Genomic DNA, 20,311 nt, shown 5'->3' with positions numbered 1-20,311 from the left:
CATTGGCTGCACACAGTGAAGCGTGGGTTTTCTTTGATCTCTAGTTATATACTTTACAAGCTTCAACAATAATAATAGAGACAAGCAAACAGGTTTTCATTGGTTCTTGCTTCCGGTCTGTCTGGTACGATGCAGGTCATAGGTCACATCATACAGTGTCATCAGGGGTATGGATCAGCCTCCCAACAGTCTTTGTGTGTCTTTTCCCGCCGAAGAACAGGTTTAAACTGACTACAACACTGCATACAAAGATTTACATTCTAACCAATAACTCCCTATAATCCATAATTAGCGAACGCAAGATGCAAGTTATTTGCCGGTAAAACCGGAAACCTGCAAATAAACGGATTTAGAATTGTACCAAACATGACATGTCTACTATATTCTGAACCTTAGATATCATTTACATCACAATTACTTAGCTAACAAAACCTCTAATATTAAGCATAATGCAAGGGAACCTTTTTATAAGTGCGTGCATGTGTGAGATAATTGTGTAAATTCGCTAGTATGCGTTGTGCGTATGAGTATGTGTGCAACGCAAATATGCGTTGTGCGTGTATGTATGTTTGTATTCGCTAATGTGCATTGTGCGTATCTGCACTGTCATGCAGCAGCATGCCAGACTTCCGCTATCAGGAGTCGCACAATAGCGTCAATAGATATTAATTTGTAAGATTGGTCTCAGCCAATCTTCTGACTTCGACACCTTTCAGATTGTTTGGAGCATCTGGAAAAACGCTTGTCCGGAGAATGAAAGGTGAGCGCTACCATCAGTCCTGTGTCATGCCAACAGTAAAGCATCCTGAAACCATTCATGTATGGGGTTGCTTCTCAGCCAAGGGAGGGGGCTCACTCACAATTTTGCCTAAGAACACAGCCATGACTAAAGAATGGTAGCAAAACATCCTCCAAGAGCAACTTCTCCCAACCATCCATGAACAGTTTGGTGACGAACAACCCGTTTTCCAGCATGATGGAGCACCTTGGTGGCTCGGGAACAAAGCAACAAAGTTTTGGGTCCATGGCCAGGAAACTCCCCAGACCTTAATCCCATTGAGAACTTGTGGTCAATCTTCAAGAGGTGGGTGGACAAACAAAAACCCACAAATTCTGACAAACTTCAAGCACTGACAAACTCCAAGCATTGATAGGCAAGAATGGGCGGCCATCAGTCAGTATGTGGTCCAGAAGTTGATTGACTGCATGCCAGGGCGAATTGCAGAGGTCTTGAAAAAGAAGGGTCTACACTGCAAATATTGACTCTCTGCATAAACAATGCAATTGTCAATAAAAGCCTTTGACAATTATGACATGCTTGGAATTTTATTTCAGTTATACCATAGTAACATCTAACAAAAAGGTCTAAAAACACCGAAGCAGCAAACTTTGTGAAAACCAATACTTGTGCCATTCTCAAACCTTTTAGCCATGGCTGTACAAGTTTGACCAAAACTGTTTGTCCATCCACCACGTCAAGGTGAACCCCATAAGATGGGTAATTAACATCCCTAATACTAACACCTTATGTCAATTTATCCAGGACTTGCCTATAATAGTGCCCATTCTAGTATGTAGACAGCAATGTAGGAACCTGTGCAGATGATTAAAAACACCTAAGGGTGGATGGATGGGCTGCTAATACCAAGCAGAAGGAGTATTAGCCTTCAAGTGTACAATATATACACAAATATAGTGCAAAGGGGGAGGGGGCTTGCACTGCACACCCTAATTTTAAACCTATTGGGATGGGCAAACATTTTTGGGCAAACGTACTAAGAACTTCACTTAAAACCTACAATTAAAATGGAGTATATCAGGATTATTTTGACTATAATTGTTCTTCACACTCAGAGTGTGCACCTGTCCCCTGCATTGTACTACAAGTCTCAGCATGGTAGCACCTCTTATGTTTAAAATTAGGGTGTGCAGTCCAAGCCCCCTTTCCGGGACTGAGTATTACCATGGCACCACTGATCTGATCTGTGGGCCTGATTCAGCAGAGCAGGCAGATTCCTGATGGTCGGGAATCTGCGCAGACGCCGGACCCGTCTTGAGCATGTGCAGTACGGGTCCTGCGTGAACGCACGCAGAGCGGCAGTAGACTGTTAGTGATTGACAGTCTACTGCCATTTGGGGGTGGCGACTGCCTCCGTTTTACCGAAATGGAGGCGACGCCACTGTTGGGGGGGGGGGGGGGGGAGTCCATTATCGGCTGACGGAGATTCCCTAGCATCTTTCATCTGTGGCAGCCAGCTTGCGTGACCCCATGGGTCACTTAGCCGGCCGATGTTCTTGCAGATTATCCCATGCTGCATTGGACAACGCAGCTCGGATAAGTAATGCATACATGAGGCGTGATGCCTCCTGCTGCATTTTCTATAATTGCAAGGACAGAATTACAAAGCTGCTTGCGTGCATACATCATATATCTACAGCCCGCATGCAGCTTTGAAATTCTGTCTGAAGCTGAATCAGGCCCTGTATATGCACTTGATGCACTAAAAAGTGCTTAACAGCATGAGGTATGGGGCGCATATCTGTACCCCCTGACTGTCCGCACGGAAGTGTTACCACCACTCTACCTGCTGCTCTAATGCTACGTCACACTGAGTGACAGGGATTGAATGAGGAGTGGGACAGTTAATGCGTTGGAGAGATCTACGGAGTGAGAACTGGTGCCTGCTGCTGCGATCCCTTGGTTGTCATTCATGAGCATTGGAACGAATTGACAGCTGGGTGGTTCTGGGGAGAACTGCTCTATATATAGCAGGTTCACACTACTGGTGTAACTGCCAGCTGGGCTTGAGCTAGGGATAAATAAAACCTCAAACACAACATAATAGGGTGGTCAGCAGTAGTATTATGGCCTTATGTTCACTGTCTCCAGGAAGAGAAGACCCAAGTCTTGTTGCTGTCCCCTACATGTCTCATTACATCACACAGTCACATTGATGGTGGACTGAACTATATCCAAATAGACAAACCACTGAGATGTCACGTACGCACTTACAAAACTTTTGTAAATTCAACTATAAGACTTCACTGGTCAGGAGCTGCCAATATACAGTATGTACTGAGAAAAAGGAAACTTACATAGAGGATAAGCTTGAAATATGAAATGAAAATAGCTGTTAATGCATATATTGCTTCTCGATGAGCAAATCAACATGTTCCAGACAGTCATGTGAATTCATTTCTAAGTCCTCCATTTATTATTTACTTTAAAATGTGTCCTTTGCCTACAGAGCAAGTTATTCTGTGCACTGATCCCATATGCAGCCAATTTTTTATTTATTTATTACCAGTTATTTATATAGCGCACACATATTCCGCAGCGCTTTACAGAGAATGTTTGGCCATTCACATAAGTCCCTGCCCAGTGGAGCTTACAATCTATATTTCCCACCACATGCGCACACACTAGGGTTAATTTGTGTTGGGAGCCAATTAACCTACCAGTATATTTTTTGGAGTAGCTAGTGACCTGACGGCGACATGATTTATGACATTCCTTATGCCTCAGTGAAGCCATTCGCTCCTAGTGGGTCAGTCCACAAAATAGCTGCATCTTCCCTGGGCAGGTGACAGGAAAGCTATAACCAGTATCTATTTCATGACTGATGTCACCTTGTCAAGTCGCTGTGACCAATATGTAAAGTCATTAAATTATTATTATTATTATCCTTTATTTATATGGCGCCACAAGTGTTCTGCAGCACCTTACAAAGTACATAAACAAATAATTTGACAACTGACTTACAGTAAAAAAAATAGGACAAGGATAATATACATTGATACATAAGTGACCATAACACCTAGATATGCAACAGAGCGTAAGCAACCAAGTGTTAGGTGCCCTGGTGGGGGGGGTAAGAAATAGGTGAAAGTAAAGTAAGGAGAAGCACAAGAGGGTAGAGGGCCTGCTCGTAAGAGCTTACATTCTAAAGGGGAGGGGCAGACAAACGTGTGACACAGATGGGGTAAACAGAGGAAGGAGCATGTTGCAGCAAGTTAGGATGGGAGCTGGAAGGCTTTGATGAAGTAGTGGGTCTTGAGAGCCCGTTTGAAGGATTGTAAAGAGGAGGAGAGTCTGATAGGGAGAGGGAGAGAGTTCCAAAGGTCGGGAGCAGCACGGGCAAAATCTTGGAGGCGGGAGTGGGAGGAAGTAATCAGTTGGCATGAGAGGCGGCGTGCATTGGTTGAGTGAAGGGGCCGGCCAGGAGAGTGGAGGGAGATGAGGTCAGAGATGTAAATGGGAGAGGAATGGGTGAGGGCTTTGTAAGCAAGTGTGAGAACCTTGAATTGGGTTCTAAAAGGGAAGGGGAGCCAGTGGAGGGCTTGTAGGAGAGGGGATTCAGATGTAGAGCGTTCGGAGAGGAAGATGAGTCGAGCAGCAGCATTGAGGACAGACTGGAGAGGAGAGAGATGGGAGTTGGGGAGGCCAGATAGGAGAAGGTTACAGTAGTTCAATCTGGAGGTAGGACGACAGCCAGGAGAGAGCAGTGTCACGTAAACCAAGGGAGTGAAGGATTTGCAGCAGGAGAGGGTGGTCAACAGTGTCGAAGGCAGCAGAGAGGTCAAGGAGAATAAGCAGAGAATAGTGGCCCTTGGATTTGGCAGCAAGGAGGTAATTGCTGACTTTTGTGAGGGCAGTTTCAGTGGAGTGGAGAGAACGGAAGCCAGACTGAAAAGGATCAAGGTGGGAGTGGGAGGAAAGAAAGGTGGTAAGGAGCTTGGAGGCAAAAGAGAGGAGAGAGATGGGACGGTAGTTGGAGAGAGTGTTGGGATCAAGGGTAGGTTTTTTAAGAATGGGGGAGACTATCGAATATTGAATGCAGAAGGGACAGTGCCAGATGAGTGGGAGAGATTGAGGAGGTGGGCAAGATGGGAACAGGCACAATGAGAGAGGAAGCAGAGGAGACGTGAAGGGATAGGGTCAAGGGGGGAGGACCAGATGAGAGCCATGACTTCCTCTCCAGATACAGGGGAGAAGGCTGTCGGTGAAATGGATGGAGATGGGTGATCAGGGAAAGAATGAGGTGTAGAGCAGAGGGACTGGTGGGATGTGATGTCCTGACGTATGGAATCGATTTTGGATGTAAAGTAGGTAGCAAAGTCAATGGCAGCGAGTGAGGAGGGGAGGCGGGGAGTGGGTGGACAGAGGAGGGAGTTGAAGGTGGTGAAGACGCTGGGGATTTGAGGACTGGGAGGAAATGAGGTTCTTGAAATAGGACTTTTTAGATAGGGAAAGGGCAACACTGTAGGATGAGAGCATAAATTTGAAATGTAGAAAATCTGCCTTAGAGCGTGATCTTCTCCACTGTCGCTCGGCGGTTCTTGAACATTTTTGCAGATATCTGGTGCATTTGGAATGCCAGGGTTGTAGTGTGGATCTGCGAGGGTGAGTAGTGATTGCCGGTGCAACAGAGTCCAGAGCAGAAGTAAGGGAGGCATTGTATAGGGAAGCAGCTTGTTCAGGGCAGGAGAGAGAGAGGATAGGGGAGAGAAGCGAGTCAAGCAGGGAAGATAAAGAAACGGCATTGATAGCCTCAATGTTACACTTAGTGATGGTGGCCTTCGGAGGTAGAGGAGAGGAGGGAGAGAGAGATAGGTTAAAAGAGAGAAGGTGATGATCAGAGAGGGGGAATGGGGAGTTGGAATAATTAGAAATATTACAGTGGTGAGTGAAGATTAAATCAAGTGAGTGCCCACTCACATGTGAGGGTGAGGAGGTCCATTGTGAGAAACCAAATGAAGATGTGAGGGTAGGAGTTTGGAGGCAAAGGATTCTGTGGGGATATCAGTTGGAATATTGAAGTGACCAAGGATAATGGAGGGGAGGTCAGAGGAGAGAAAGTGAGGGAGCCAGGAAGCATTCCAGAGGGCACAAGATAGAGGGACAGTGTTTATGGGAGAGATGTGAATGAGATTATCAGGGTTGCTGTGACGAGAAGGTGAGATTAATTTGGGTGACCGAGATGAATGTAGTAGAGATATTGTGCGGGCACCAGTGTTGGGAAGGGAATCTGGAGGTGGTGGGCAGGGAGGGAGTTTAATGAGATGTGGGTGGAGGTGGGGTGGCATGGCGTGGAGAGGAGGCTTGAAGGAAGGATTAGCAGTGGGGTAGTAGGACCTAGGTGGGGTAGAAGAGAACAAATGTGGAGTAATGGGAGAGGAGAGGGAGGAAGGCAGACAGAGACAGAGGAGGGGAGATAAAGGAAGGAGGAGGTGGAGGAGATAAGGGGGAAATGATAAAGGTGGAAGAAAGGAGCAGAGCAGAGGATTAGGTATACACTGAGTGGAGGAGGAATTGGATGAAAACATGGTCATGGTGTGGCTGGGCAGAGTTAGGGGAGGAAATCTAGACGTAGGAATAGAGTATATATGTAAGAGAAAGTGCAGGCGATTCGCAGAGAATCAAGTAAAAGTACAGTGGAATAAGGTGTATTTGTGTATTGATAAAAGGTTATAATTGAGTGAAGGAAAAATGGAGATTTAGTGTGGAAGAAATGGATTATTAAAGTAAACTGTGTTAGAAGACAGATGACAGCAAATAATTGTGTTAGAGATAAACTGAAATTGGCACAGATACAGTACATTATGGTGTAAAATATTTGTGAAATCAGAGAGCCAGCCCAAATATTAGCAAGTAAAGTGTTAAGTTCTTAGAGTGAGTGATTCAGAGCCAGACGCTCTGACAGAGCTCGCTCTGAATCAGGGCCGTCCCTCTTAGTTTTTAGAGCGGCCTCCTGGCCGCTCTTATAGCTGTGAGTGACCACCCACAGCTATAGCGAGTGGCCAAAAATATGGTCGCGATGGTCAAGACCATCGCGACCATCGGGCTTGCGACGAGACCCTTGTGGTAGGGTCTCGTTGCCGCAAGCTCTGGAGTGCTTTCGGCTCTATCAGAGCTGAAGGCACTCCCACTGACATCACTTGTGATGTCAGTGGGCCGGCCCCAGACGGTAGGCGTTCCCATGGGAACGTCTCCGTCTGGGCAGGCACGCCCACCAAAGGCGGCATGCTGTCACTCAACATCAACAGCATGCCCCCTTTGGTGCGAGACCCATAGCGACGGCTTGGCTGTCACTATCTGGGTCTCGCGCATGCGCACGACAGAGCCGGCTCCCTCATGCGCATGTGCAGTAGGCCAGCGCTCAGCGCTCGCGAGCTGGTCTGAATTAGGCCCAGAGTCCAGTGAGTAATGTCCAGGTTAAGCAGACAGCAGTTGTTTGTAGAGAAGAGATTCTGAATTTACATACCTTGTTTATAATTTGTCCAGATGGTCAGGTTTTTTGGATGGGTTGAGGTTAGAGTGGTCTCCTTCTGTTTGACTTCGGGCTAACGCCAAAATATGGTTACAGTGCACTTGTATTAATATTATGCACCAGCAGCCTCCCAATGAAAGTTAAATAGGGAATGCTGACATGTGTATGCAATGATTGCAATCAACCCCCAAAACCCACCTACTAAAATGGCAAGTAATAAAATTCCTAATGCAAACAAACAATGAATAAATAGCCAGCTTATTTACCCATCAACGCCAAACTCCGGGTTTCCAATCACTCTTGACTAGAAGTTGCACTAAACTGTGACTTGAGTGGAATAGGTTGTTTGCAAAGGTGCAAATTTGTGCCTTTTGCTGTTCCACAATGTGTAATGTGTAGTCTGTTACCTTGATTCATTCCTTATGCTATGTGGTGTGTTTGGAACAGGAGTGAGGTCAAATTCTGCCAGTGTTACATGCAGTGTTCATTGCTAATACAAAATAGTCCTCTCTACTTCAAACCCTCCCCTAATAATTTAGTAGGAGTGTGCTTATTTTCCATGTACCTTCTATAGAAACCAGCACGACAGCATGTCATTATCAAGCTGTCATGATGGTGGGCCTATTTTTATGTCCACCCCACTGTTAATCTGGCCCTGCATCCCACACCAACCATCTACAGCTTAATCTAAGGCATTGGTAACACACTCGCTGATCCAAATTCCTGCATCCACTGGTGACTTTAAACATGTCTTCCAACCATCCCGATTTCAACAGGACAGTCCCCGTTTTTGGGAACGGATTCGGTATTATATACCGGCTGCCGCATGGCCGGGAGTTCGAATCCCGTCAGCGGCAGCCCGACAAAACAGCAGAGCCCGGCAGCGGAAGCCCGACAGCGCTGGAAATCCCGATCGTGGTAAGGTAAGTATCTACTAATCTAACCTAACCTCCCTAACTCTAACCCTCCTTAGGGGTGCCTAACCCTAACCTCCCCCCTGTGCCTAACCCTAATCCCCCCTCTGAGTGCCTAACCCAAACCCCCCCCTTCCCCGCTGCCTAAACCTAAGTCCCCCGGGGGGTGCCTAACCCTAACCTCCCCCCGGGGGCGCCTAACCCTCCCTCCCCGTAGCCTAACCCTCCCAGGGGGAGTGCCTAACCCTAAGTCCCCCCCGGGTGCCCTAAACCTAAGCCTCCACCCCCGCGGCTGTCCGCTTGCGGCGCCCGGCATCTGCTCGATCGGGATGCCGGGCGCCGGTCTCCCGGCATCGAGGAAATGAGCGGCGTCTAGATATAGAAGCCGGTCATTTATCCCACGGCGGGATAAAGCAGTCGGGAAGCTTCCCGATTGTATACCTTGGGAACTGTCCCACCCATGGGCCACAGTGTTCAGATCACTCTCTGAATGGATGGCGGCATCTATTTAGAGCTGGGAGGAGGCTTGTGGCAGACCAGCAGCTGCCGGAGTACTGGGCTTTCCCCCAGCGTGATGAGAAAACGACATGCACAGGGGACATGGCCTAGCTTGCATAAGGCCTCTCTTTCACGTCAGCGTGCCTTAGGCACGCACCTAACATCAGATTGTCTGGAGGTATGCTTTCAATGTCCAAATAATAGGCCGGTTACATTCGTTAGTTACCTAATATTAGTATTTAACATTTTCGACCTAATTCAGAGATGACGCTATGGGAATGTTTTTTCTACTGCGCATGCATCAGTCACACTGCGCATGTGCCGCGACGGTCCTGCGATGGCGGTCATAGTCAGGATTTACTGACAGGGATCGTTTGTGGCATCGCAAGCGCGTCGTGACCATTTTTGGGGCGTGTCTCAGTCTCTGCAATCTTGTACGCAGTTGCGAAGGCTCAGTTCCAACAACCATCAGGTTACCCAGAACTTTGATAATTGACTGATCTGCATCTGTTGCTTCATCTGTGTATGCGAAGCTGCCAGTGGGTGTATCAATACAAGTCCCGGCAGCTGTGACATTTGCATATTTTCTCGCAGTCTCTGCATACAAAGATGTAATCGCGATGGGATTTGCGTTCATCCCAGAATCAGGCCCTTAGTCCCATACTGCATAAAATTCCTATTTCATCCCAATCCCTTGTCACTGTCTCTGGTAAATAATAGGGGAGAAATGTTAATTTTACAGTGTCATTTATAGGATGCCTGAAAGGATGTGGATGTAAAAGCTGTATTTAAAGTGGTTTTGCCTTTTGAGTGATTTCCACTTTAAAAATATTGGCAGACTTGCTGAAATCGCTCCTGTGTCTGCATCTGGCAGGCTATTATATATGCGCCATGGAGTGTTCTGATGGCCTGAGAAGACAGGTATTTCATTTCAACATTATAAAGTCCTGGATCATTATAAGCAGTCCCTTAATTTGTGCAATAAAGATAAAAGAAGAAGGTCTGGCGCCTAGTCTAACACACACTTGTGGATGAACCCAATTAGTTGCTGCAGCTATCTGTTTGGAGGGAATTGCCAACCCTCTCAACAAATAGAAGATTGAAAAATACCATGTAACAGAGGGCCTGATTCAGAGCCGGACGCTCTGACCAGAGCGCTCGCTCTGAATCAGTGCCCTCCTACCTTAAATTGGAGCGGCCTCCTGGCCGCTCGCATAGCTGTAGATGACCACCCACAGCTTATGCGAGCGGCCAAAAAGATGGTCGCGATGGTCAAGACCATCGCGACCATCGGGCTTGCGACGAGACCCTGCGGTAGGGTCTCGTTGCCGCAAGCCCAGGAGTGCTTTTGGCTCTATCAGAGTGCTTTTGGTTCTATCAGAGCCAAAAGCACTCCCACTGACATCACAAGTGATGTCAGTGGGGCCAGCCCCAGACGGTAGGCAGCAACGCCTCCGTCTGGGCAGCAACGCTCCTGGCACGCCCACCAAAGGGGGCGTGCTGTCACTCACCATCGACAGCACGCCCCCTTTGGTGCGAGACCCATAGCGACAGCTTGGCTGTCGCTATGCGAGTCTTGCGCATGAGCACGACGGAGCTTCCTCCGTCGTGCGCATGCGCACTAGGGCACCATCGACCCGCTTGGCCAATACAAATTGGCCAATTTCTATTATTGATATTTTATTATTAAATATGTATATTTTCAATTGAATTCATTGTGTGGACAATCCTATTGAATTGCAGCACTGTCTGTTACACAGTATTTTTCAACCTTAATATGTGCACTAACATTACACTACACTGACCTGATATACATATTTACACAGAGGTACCAAGCATTTAGAAATTATTAATGTAACCTGAATTATCTTTATTTTTTTTATTTTCTATTTTTTACTTATTTTATTTTTTATGTACCTGCAACTGGAAGCCGGAGTCTGGGGTTTCAGTTCCAGTGCAAATATGGGAGCTGATACGCCAGCTCACATTTGCGCTCTCTTAGAGAATTAACTGGCCTGGCAAGTGGAAATATTGCTCAGTGTTGCTGGCGATGCTCAGCTGCCCTGGTGACTTTTAGTTGATAAATACCAATAAAATTATATTTTCTATTGCTGCGATAAGCTTTCAATACTTGTGGAAAAATAAGTCATGTATATTTCGCAATGTATTAGCTTATCGACACTTAGCATTTCGACTAGCAATAGGGGAGCAGCAGTATGTCGATCCTGATATGCCGACATGGTAGTACAGTGCTGTAAAGCAGGGATGGGGAACCTCAGGCCTGGAGGCTGTATAATGCCCCCGGAATCATTTGGTCTGGCCCTCTGAGCTTTTTTCTGCTAGCCTCATCTGGCTAGCAGGGTGCCTAGAATGGCACCCTGCAGCCAGAATCTATGCAGCAGTTCCACCTGGAGCGTCCTTAGGATGCTTCAGACGGTCACACACCTGCTCTTACAGCTACGGCCAATGCCATAATCACCAGTGATTGTGGCCCCGCCCCTGTGTGACATCACACGGAGAGGGGGGGGTTGCCTTCACAATGGCCCTCGGAGAAAAAAGGTTCCCCACCCCTGTTGTAAAGTATCGTCACTGTCTCCGCTTTAAAACTCTATGGAAAAGTATCACTTATACTTATTTGTAAAAATGTATTACAAAGTATATATAATTCTGCTATATACTTGGATTCTACGTTCTCCATGTTATATTAAAGTGGAGTGGTGTGGTGTATTTTAGAAGAAAAAAGAACAGCGCCATCATGTGGTGTTTAGCGGAAACACGCGTTGTATTTACACATAGTGGACTATGCTGCCACACAGTGGACACTCCCGGCGTTGCAGCAGGCGGAAAGGGAAGTCCCGAGTCCGACTCCCGAATCAGCCACTATGGTCGGAGACGTGTCTCAGTCTGGGATGAAGCACACCTGATACTCAGGCTGTATATGCAGAACAGAAATGTCTGAGGTTGCGTTGGAGGAGATCTCTGCGCTGTCAGCCATATACTGTGAGCCGGGGGAATTTCAGGTCCTGTCACATTCAGGTGAATGGCACTGTAACGCCTACTACTGTATCTCAGTACTCTATATAACACATTTCGTTGTTTAATGTAAAGATCTTGATCTTTACCACAAGTTGAAGGATCAGATTCAAAACAAACACTTTGTCTAAGTTCCTATGAATTTCAATATCCAGCGCCAGTCCTATGAAATGTTCTACCCTACCCATACTGAATTACACTTCATTAAGCCACAAACAGAACATCACACACATTAAAGGGTCACAGTACAGTCAAACTGCAAAATTGCAGCATAGTTGCTCTTCTGTGATGTATTGCACCTACTTTAGCGCAGTGACAATTCTCTGGGAAAACGCATGGTGTTCACCACCATGACCAATGCCCCACCGAACAATGCCACGTTACACGCAAACAAGCATCTGCGCCGCCCAATTCACTAGGGAAGTCTGCGGGATCCACATTGGTGCCCAGTGGTGCATAATACTCTTCCAGCAATCATATTTTAACATATATATATATATATATATATATATATATATACACACACTGTATATCCAGCCTCTGTAAGGAAAAAGGTGAAAGGGGAAAGGTGGTTGTTAAAATGCCCCTTTCCACTTAAATCCCGACTGCCTAATCTCGGCATATGTTTAATGGCAGGCATCGAAATCCCGACGCCTGTTATTAGACCTACGCCGGGAGCCCGACACCCGGCTTACTGATCGTAGGTAAGTCAGGCGCGGACAGCCACGGGGGGTAGTTAAGCTGGGTGGGACAGTGGGACAGTGTAGCACCGTCTAGAAGATAAAAGCTAGAATCTGATTGGTTGCTATGGGAAACACCACCACTTCTCTTAACCCGCACTTTAGTAAATATATACTCCATACTTGCCTACACTCCCGGAAGTCGCAGGAGACTCCCCATTTTTCGGGTAGCCCTCCTGGAAGTGTAGGCAGATCTCCTGCATCCTGCCCACTTCCTAGTGAAGCGGGCAGGACGGGGAGATTTATTGGGGAATTGCGGGGATAAACGACACAATGTGCATAATTTAGCCCCACCCCCTCCTCATGGAACCGCGAATCGAGGACTTTTCCAAGGAAAGGGGTGGGGCCTAATTACGTCACCAGTCCACCCCCGCCCCCTGAACCAGCCTGCAGGAGAAGCTGTCCAGGCTGCTCTTGGAAAGCATATCTACAAAGTAGGTAAGTATGATACACCCCTGAAGTCAGCCAGCCACAGAACCCCGATTAATGGACTATTAAAGCAACCTTACCTTGGTCCTTGTATCTAAAGCCGCGTATCCACTTGCAGACATAAATGAGCCATTGAACGATTACGACATCGTAATCGTTCAGTCGCTCATTAATCGTGCATAAATCGGGCAGTTTAATGTTGGAAGCGACCAGCGATGAGCGCTCCCGTTGGTCGTTTCCGACATCAATCATCCCCTGAACATGCCGATAACGGCTGATTGGCCATGTTCAGGGATGAGGGAGGGTGTCTACACTGAACGACATATCGTTCAGTGTAGGCACTACAGGGGATGAGGAACGACTGTACAATTACGGTGTTGTAATAGTACTGTCCTTCCACTATCAGTAAGTGGATACGCGGCTATACACATACTTGTCAACTCGCCCTGTTTGTCAGGACTCCCTGAAGAGTCCAGCAATCTCCCTGATTGCACCTTACCCCCATTATGTAGCTGTTCTATACTTCAAGTACACGTCCACTTTAACGCTGCACTCATACAGTAGGTGTTACTTTCACAATCTCCCTGAAAAACTTTTTAATAGTAGGCAAGTATGATCTTACAGTACGGGCTGCATTATCAGATATCTTCTCTTGTGTGTCGCTGGCCCTTTATCCAAGTTACTGTATCTAATTTACTGGATGCTTTTCAAGCTAATAGTCAAGTGTCTTTCTTATGATATTATAATATGCTTATTTGTAAATAAGAAACTCATTACGCTGTAACAGTCTAATCTCCGCTGTCTAATCTTTAACAGTTTTTAGAATATAAATGACAAATTATTTTCCAGGTCACGTAAGCGGCACTGGATATTGTTTGTCCATGTCTGTACCAAAAACACAATCCTGATAAATTGATGTTCTTACAAGTCTCTGTGCAGTTTATGCTAATTCCTGTGCAAATCCTCCTCGATGAATATATTTGGGAAATATGCTGATAAAGTCACATTAAGAGCACAAATGACTTGAAATTTTAATGAGGTCTTCCGTTTTATTGGCACAATAAATGTCACCCCAGTAATAATGTACTTGTATATAGTGACAGCCTTTTCAGCAGAGGTTGTGTCAGCACCTTAATGTACCAAAGTAGCAATTGCATTTTCATAGAAACAGATTTAATCAGGTATTACCATGCCTAAACAGGAGACGTGTAAGATAAATATGCTCTATAATGATATACTTGGTATTGCTAAACGATTTACGTACAACGCATTTCCTCAATAATGACAGTGGTGTGTCTGTGGATGGACAGTGGTGCCAAAGACAAGTTGTAGAGGGGATATAATTTTCGTTGCGGACTTTGTGTGGTCAACTCAGGGCAGCCATCAGGGGGGTACAGGTGGTACACCTGTTTGGGGGCCGGGCAGAGAGGAGGGGCCCTGTGGCTCCAATGATCCTATGAATCAGAAGCAGTTCCTGGCAGGGATAAAGGGATAATTGATGCCTGCAGAAGGGACAGGTTTTGATGTAGGTTCCTGCTGTGAGGCCTCCGTTTCTCAGACTGGATCCCCCGTCGGACATCTATTTCCGGATCAGCTTTCCTTCCATGTCGGTCGGGATCTGCAATAGTCCCGCCCCCAGCTCTCCCTCCTTTGGCCCGGGCAGAAGCATAGTGCGCACTGCACAGATGAAGGCTATGTAGTAGCTGCAGGGGGATCTTGGGGACATATTGAGAGGTCTGAGTCGAGGGTACTTCATGATATGCCATGCGCCTGCTGCCTGCTCTGGGTGCCGGGGCGCAATGCCACACCTCTGAGTCCAGCAGGCCTTGGGGGGGAAGGGGGGTTGGGAGTGGAGGTTGAGTAGGTGGGGAGAGGGGCTGCCTTTTTCATATGTACTGGGCCCAACAATTTCTGATGGCAGCCCCGTGTTAACTAGATAAGTGGATATAATGTCTCTTTGGGGGAAGAAGAATCAGATGGGCCTGTGCGGTTTATCTGATAATGGAGATCACAATGTGGTTGTACAACAAAAGTGCAAATCTCTATCTGTTCTTTTATGTATATACTGTATGGATGACTGTAATGTTCCGTACCTATGGTGCATTTTCATATTGTTATTGTACCATAGTTATTATGGCCTTGAGTGACATAGGATAGTGGAAGAAGAGGTGACGTACGGAATGGGTTGTGGTCTAAAATTTGTTATTATATAACTATGCTAAAGGTGCTAATACTCCTTCTCTTGTTAACCTGTCCATCTTGTAATAAAAGCTCAGCCGTCTTTATGATCCGAACCCTAGAATGAGCTCCAGAGCGTATATGGCTTATCCCCAAGCTTGCTATACAGGACCAGGACATGGATAATATACATTGCTACATTAGTGACCATAACACCCAGATATGCAACAGAGCGTAAGCAACCAAGTGTTAGGTGCCCTAGTGGTGAGTAAGAAGTAGATGAAAGAAAAGTAGAGAGAAGCACAAGAGGGTAGAGGGCCCTGCTCGTAAGAGCTTGCATTCTAAAGGGGAGGGGCAGACAAACAGGTGTGACACAGATTGGGTAGACAGGGGGGAAGGAGGATCCCAACTGTCACCGTGTGTTCAGTACTACTCCTCGCACATAGAGAGAGATACTAGCACTGGGGGACCCAGTCAATGAACATGGCAGCTGTCGAATCAGGTACAACATTCTCGTCCCTGCAATGCAAGTAGGAGCTTTTGCCCTGGAAGCTTTCCTCTTTGACACAAAGCTATAATGAGGCTCCTAGGGAAACTTGTACAACCTATTTACCCCATACTTGCCAACTCTCCCTGATTGTCAGGTAGACTCCCTGAAATAGCAGCAACCTCCCTGACTCCCTGAAGAGCCCAGCAATCTCCCTGATTTCACCTTACTCCATTATGTAGCTGTTATATAGATTAAAAAAACAAAGATATATATATTCAAATGGGATCAGTAGAAGAATATTCCTGCGTTGGTTATAAGGCACAATGGGGGAGATGTACGAAGCCCAGAAACGGTATCAGCGCATGTTAAGTGCGCTGATACCGCTTCTCCCCGATGTATGATCGGGGGTCTGGGCGGTAAATGACAGGGGCGCTATGCGATAGCAGCGCCGACAGCAGGGCCATGTACGAACGGTCATAACGCATGACCGTTCGGCCGGCTGTAGCTGTCGTTATCGACAGCTACAGCCTGGCGTTAGCCTATCCCCACAGCAGGGACAGCCCTGTCCCTGCTGCGGCGGCTGCCGGCTCCAGGGCTCCACACGGGGATCTCGCGATACTTGCGAGATCCCGCGCATGCTCAGTGGAGCTGGCCGGGAGAGAGACACAGCGCATCAGCACTAGGCTCTCATCGGTAGTGCTTCCTGCTTCGCCTCGGGAAAGAGGCGAAGCGGAAAGCGTTATAGCGGCACGTTAAGTGCCGCTATAATACATCTACCCCAATGATCCCTATGGTTACAGGCATTTTCTGGAAAGTATTAGTGTATTTTTCATCAAAAAGTAGATATTATGAACTGCTTTGGGGGTAATTTACATTTGGATATAAGTCAGTGTTATGACACGCCTCTCAGATGTAGCAGTACATGCCCGCTTTACCGCCGCGCTCATAGATGCTGCTTTCACAATCTCCCTGAAATGCTCTTTCAAATGTAGGAAAGTATGTATGACTTAACAGTCACTGTAGATTAGCATTGCCATTTATAAATAGAAAGAGCAGTAGTAATTAGTAGATGTGGAATTAAATATTTGCAGCAATTTCAGATACATAGAGTCAGCAGCACAGACACAGAGCCTGAGAGCAGCGCGCAGACACAGCAGCTGACACAGAGAGCCTGGGAGCAGCACGCAGACACAGCAGCTGACACAGAGAGCCTGAGAGCAGCACGCAGACACAGCAGCACACACACAGAGCCTGAGAGCAGCACGCAGACACAGCAGCACAGACACAGAGCCTGAGAGCAGCACGCAGACACAGCAGCTGACACAGAGAGCCTGAGAGCAGCACGCAGACACAGCAGCACAGACACAGAGCCTGAGAGCAGCACGCAGACACAGCAGCACAGACACAGAGCCTGAGAGCAGCACGCAGACATAGCAGCACACACACAAAGCCTGAGAGCAGCACGCAGACACAGCAGCACACACACTGAGCCTGGGAGCAGCACGCAGACACAGCAGCACACACACAGAGCCTGGGAGCAGCACGCACTTAACAATACAAAATTATGAGAAACAATAATGTCTTTTTCTCAGTCACTGTAGATTAGCATTGCCATTTATAAATAGAAAGAGCAGTATTAATTAGTAGATGTGGAATTAAATATTTGCAGCAATTTCAGATACATAGAGTCAGCAGCACAGACACAGAGCCTGAGAGCAGCACGCAGACACAGCAGCTGACACAGAGAGCCTGGGAGCAGCACGCAGACACAGCAGCTGACACAGAGAGCCTGAGAGCAGCACGCAGACACAGAGCCTGAGAGCAGCACGCAGACACAGCAGCACAGACACAGAGCCTGAGAGCAGCACGCAGACACAGCAGCTGACACAGAGAGCCTGAGAGCAGCACGCAGACACAGCAGCACAGACACAGAGCCTGAGAGCAGCACGCAGACACAGCAGCACAGACACAGAGCCTGAGAGCAGCACACAGACACAGCAGCACACACACAAAGCCTGAGAGCAGCACGCAGACACAGCAGCACACACACTGAGCCTGGGAGCAGCACGCAGACACAGCAGCACACACGCAGAGCCTGGGAGCAGCACGCACTTAACAATACAAAATTATGAGAAACAATAATGTCTTTTTCTCAGTCACTGTAGATTAGCATTGCCATTTATAAATAGAAAGAGCAGTATTAATTAGTAGATGTGGAAATAAATATTTGCAGCAATTTCAGATACATAGAGTCAGCAGCACAGACACAGAGCCTGAGAGCAGCACGCAGACACAGCAGCTGACACAGAGAGCCTGGGAGCAGCACGCAGACACAGCAGCTGACACAGAGAGCCTGAGAGCAGCACGCAGACACAGCAGCACACACACAGAGCCTGAGACACAGCAGCACACACACAGAGCCTGGGAGCAGCACGCAGACACAGCAGCACACACACAGAGCCTGGGAGCAGCATGCACTTAACAATACAAAATTATGAGAAACAATAATGTCTTTTTCTCAGTCACTGTAGATTAGCATTGCCATTTATAAATAGAAAGAGCAGTAGTAATTAGTAGATGCAGAATTAAATATTTGCAGCAATTTCAGATACATAGAGTCAGCAGCACAGACACAGAGCCTGAGAGCAGCACGCAGACACAGCAGCACACACACAGAGCCTGGGAGCAGCACGCAGACACAGCAGCTTATACAGAGAGCCTGGGAGCAGCACGCAGACACAGCAGCACACACACAGAGCCTGAGAGCAGCACGCAGACACAGCAGCTGACACAGAGAGCCTGGGAGCAGCACGCAGACACAGCAGCACACACACAGAGCCTGAGAACAGCACGCAGACACAACAGCTGACACAGAGAGCCTGGGAGCAGTACGCAGACACAGCAGCACAGACACAGAGCCTGAGAGCAGCACGCAGACACAGCAGCACACACACAGAGCCTGAGAGCAGCACGCAGACACAGCAGCTGACACAGAGAGTCTGGGAGCAGCACGCAGACACAGCAGCTGACACAGAGAGCCTGGGAGCAGCACGCAGACACAGCAGCTGACACAGAGAGCCTGAGAGCAGCACGCAGACACAGCAGCACACACACAGAGCCTGAGAGCAGCACGCAGACACAGCAGCTGACACAGAGAGCCTTGGAGCAGCACGCAGACACAACAGCTGACACAGAGAGCCTGAGAGCAGTACGCAGACACAGCAGCACAGACACAGAGCCTGAGAGCAGCACGCAGACACAGCAGTACAGACACAGAGCCTGAGAGCAGCACGCAGACACAGCAGCACACACACAGAGCCTGAGAGCAGCACGCAGACACAGCAGCACACACACAGAGCCTGAGACACAGCAGCACACACACAGAGCCTGGGAGCAGCACGCAGACACAGCAGCACATACACAGAGCCTGGAAGCAGCACGCACTTAACAATACAAAATTATGAGAAACAATAATGTCTTTTTCTCAGTCACTGTAGATTAGCATTGCCATTTATAATTTCAGATACATAGAGTCAGCAGCACAGACACAGAGCCTGAGAGCAGCACGCAGACACAGCAGCTGACACAGAGAGCCTGGGAGCAGCACGCAGACACAGCAGCTGACACAGAGAGCCTGAGAGCAGCACGCAGACACAGCAGCACACACACAGAGCCTGAGACACAGCAGCACACACACAGAGCCTGGGAGCAGCACGCAGACACAGCAGCACACACACAGAGCCTGGGAGCAGCATGCACTTAACAATACAAAATTATGAGAAACAATAATGTCTTTTTCTCAGTCACTGTAGATTAGCATTGCCATTTATAAATAGAAAGAGCAGTAGTAATTAGTAGATGCAGAATTAAATATTTGCAGCAATTTCAGATACATAGAGTCAGCAGCACAGACACAGAGCCTGAGAGCAGCACGCAGACACAGCAGCACACACACAGAGCCTGGGAGCAGCACGCAGACACAGCAGCTTATACAGAGAGCCTGGGAGCAGCACGCAGACACAGCAGCACACACACAGAGCCTGAGAGCAGCACGCAGACACAGCAGCTGACACAGAGAGCCTGGGAGCAGCACGCAGACACAGCAGCACACACACAGAGCCTGAGAGCAGTACGCAGACACAGCAGCACAGACACAGAGCCTGAGAGCAGCACGCAGACACAGCAGTACAGACACAGAGCCTGAGAGCAGCACGCAGACACAGCAGCACACACACAGAGCCTGAGAGCAGCACGCAGACACAGCAGCACACACACAGAGCCTGAGACACAGCAGCACACACACAGAGCCTGGGAGCAGCACGCAGACACAGCAGCACATACACAGAGCCTGGAAGCAGCACGCACTTAACAATACAAAATTATGAGAAACAATAATGTCTTTTTCTCAGTCACTGTAGATTAGCATTGCCATTTATAAATAGAAAGAGCAGTAGTAATTAGTAGATGCAGAATTAAATATTTGCAGCAATTTCAGATACATAGAGTCAGCAGCACAGACACAGAGCCTGAGAGCAGCACGCAGACACAGCAGCACACACACAGAGCCTGGGAGCAGCACGCAGACACAGAAGCTGACACTGAGAGCCTGAGAGCAGCACGCAGACACAGCAGCACACACACAGAGCCTGAGAGCAGCACGCAGACACAGCAGCACAGACACAGAGCCTGGGAGCAGCACGCAGACACAGCAGCACACACACAGAGCCTGGGAGCAGCACGCACTTAACAATACAAAAT

The 20,311-nt window shown here is 47.8% G+C and overlaps 1 protein-coding gene across 1 annotated transcript in view; it reads left to right on the top strand.

Moving 5' to 3' along the window:
• The first annotated feature begins 11,511 nt into the window (after positions 1-11,511).
• Positions 11,512-20,311, top strand: part of RWDD3 (RWD domain containing 3) — a 36,289-nt gene continuing 27,489 nt past the window's right edge. The window contains exon 1 of the mRNA XM_088446805.1: positions 11,512-11,719. Within this exon, the coding sequence (XP_088302931.1) occupies positions 11,635-11,719 (85 nt within the window). The 5' untranslated portion in view covers positions 11,512-11,634. The remainder of the gene's footprint in view (positions 11,720-20,311) is intronic.

The sequence above is a fragment of the Taudactylus pleione genome, unplaced genomic scaffold (assembly GCF_031769625.1).
Source record: "Taudactylus pleione unplaced genomic scaffold, aTauple2 ptg000406l, whole genome shotgun sequence".
Classification (NCBI taxonomy): Eukaryota; Metazoa; Chordata; class Amphibia; order Anura; family Myobatrachidae; genus Taudactylus; species Taudactylus pleione.
The sequence above is the reverse complement of the archived record's forward strand: the minus strand, read 5'-3'. Positions and strand labels throughout refer to the sequence as shown.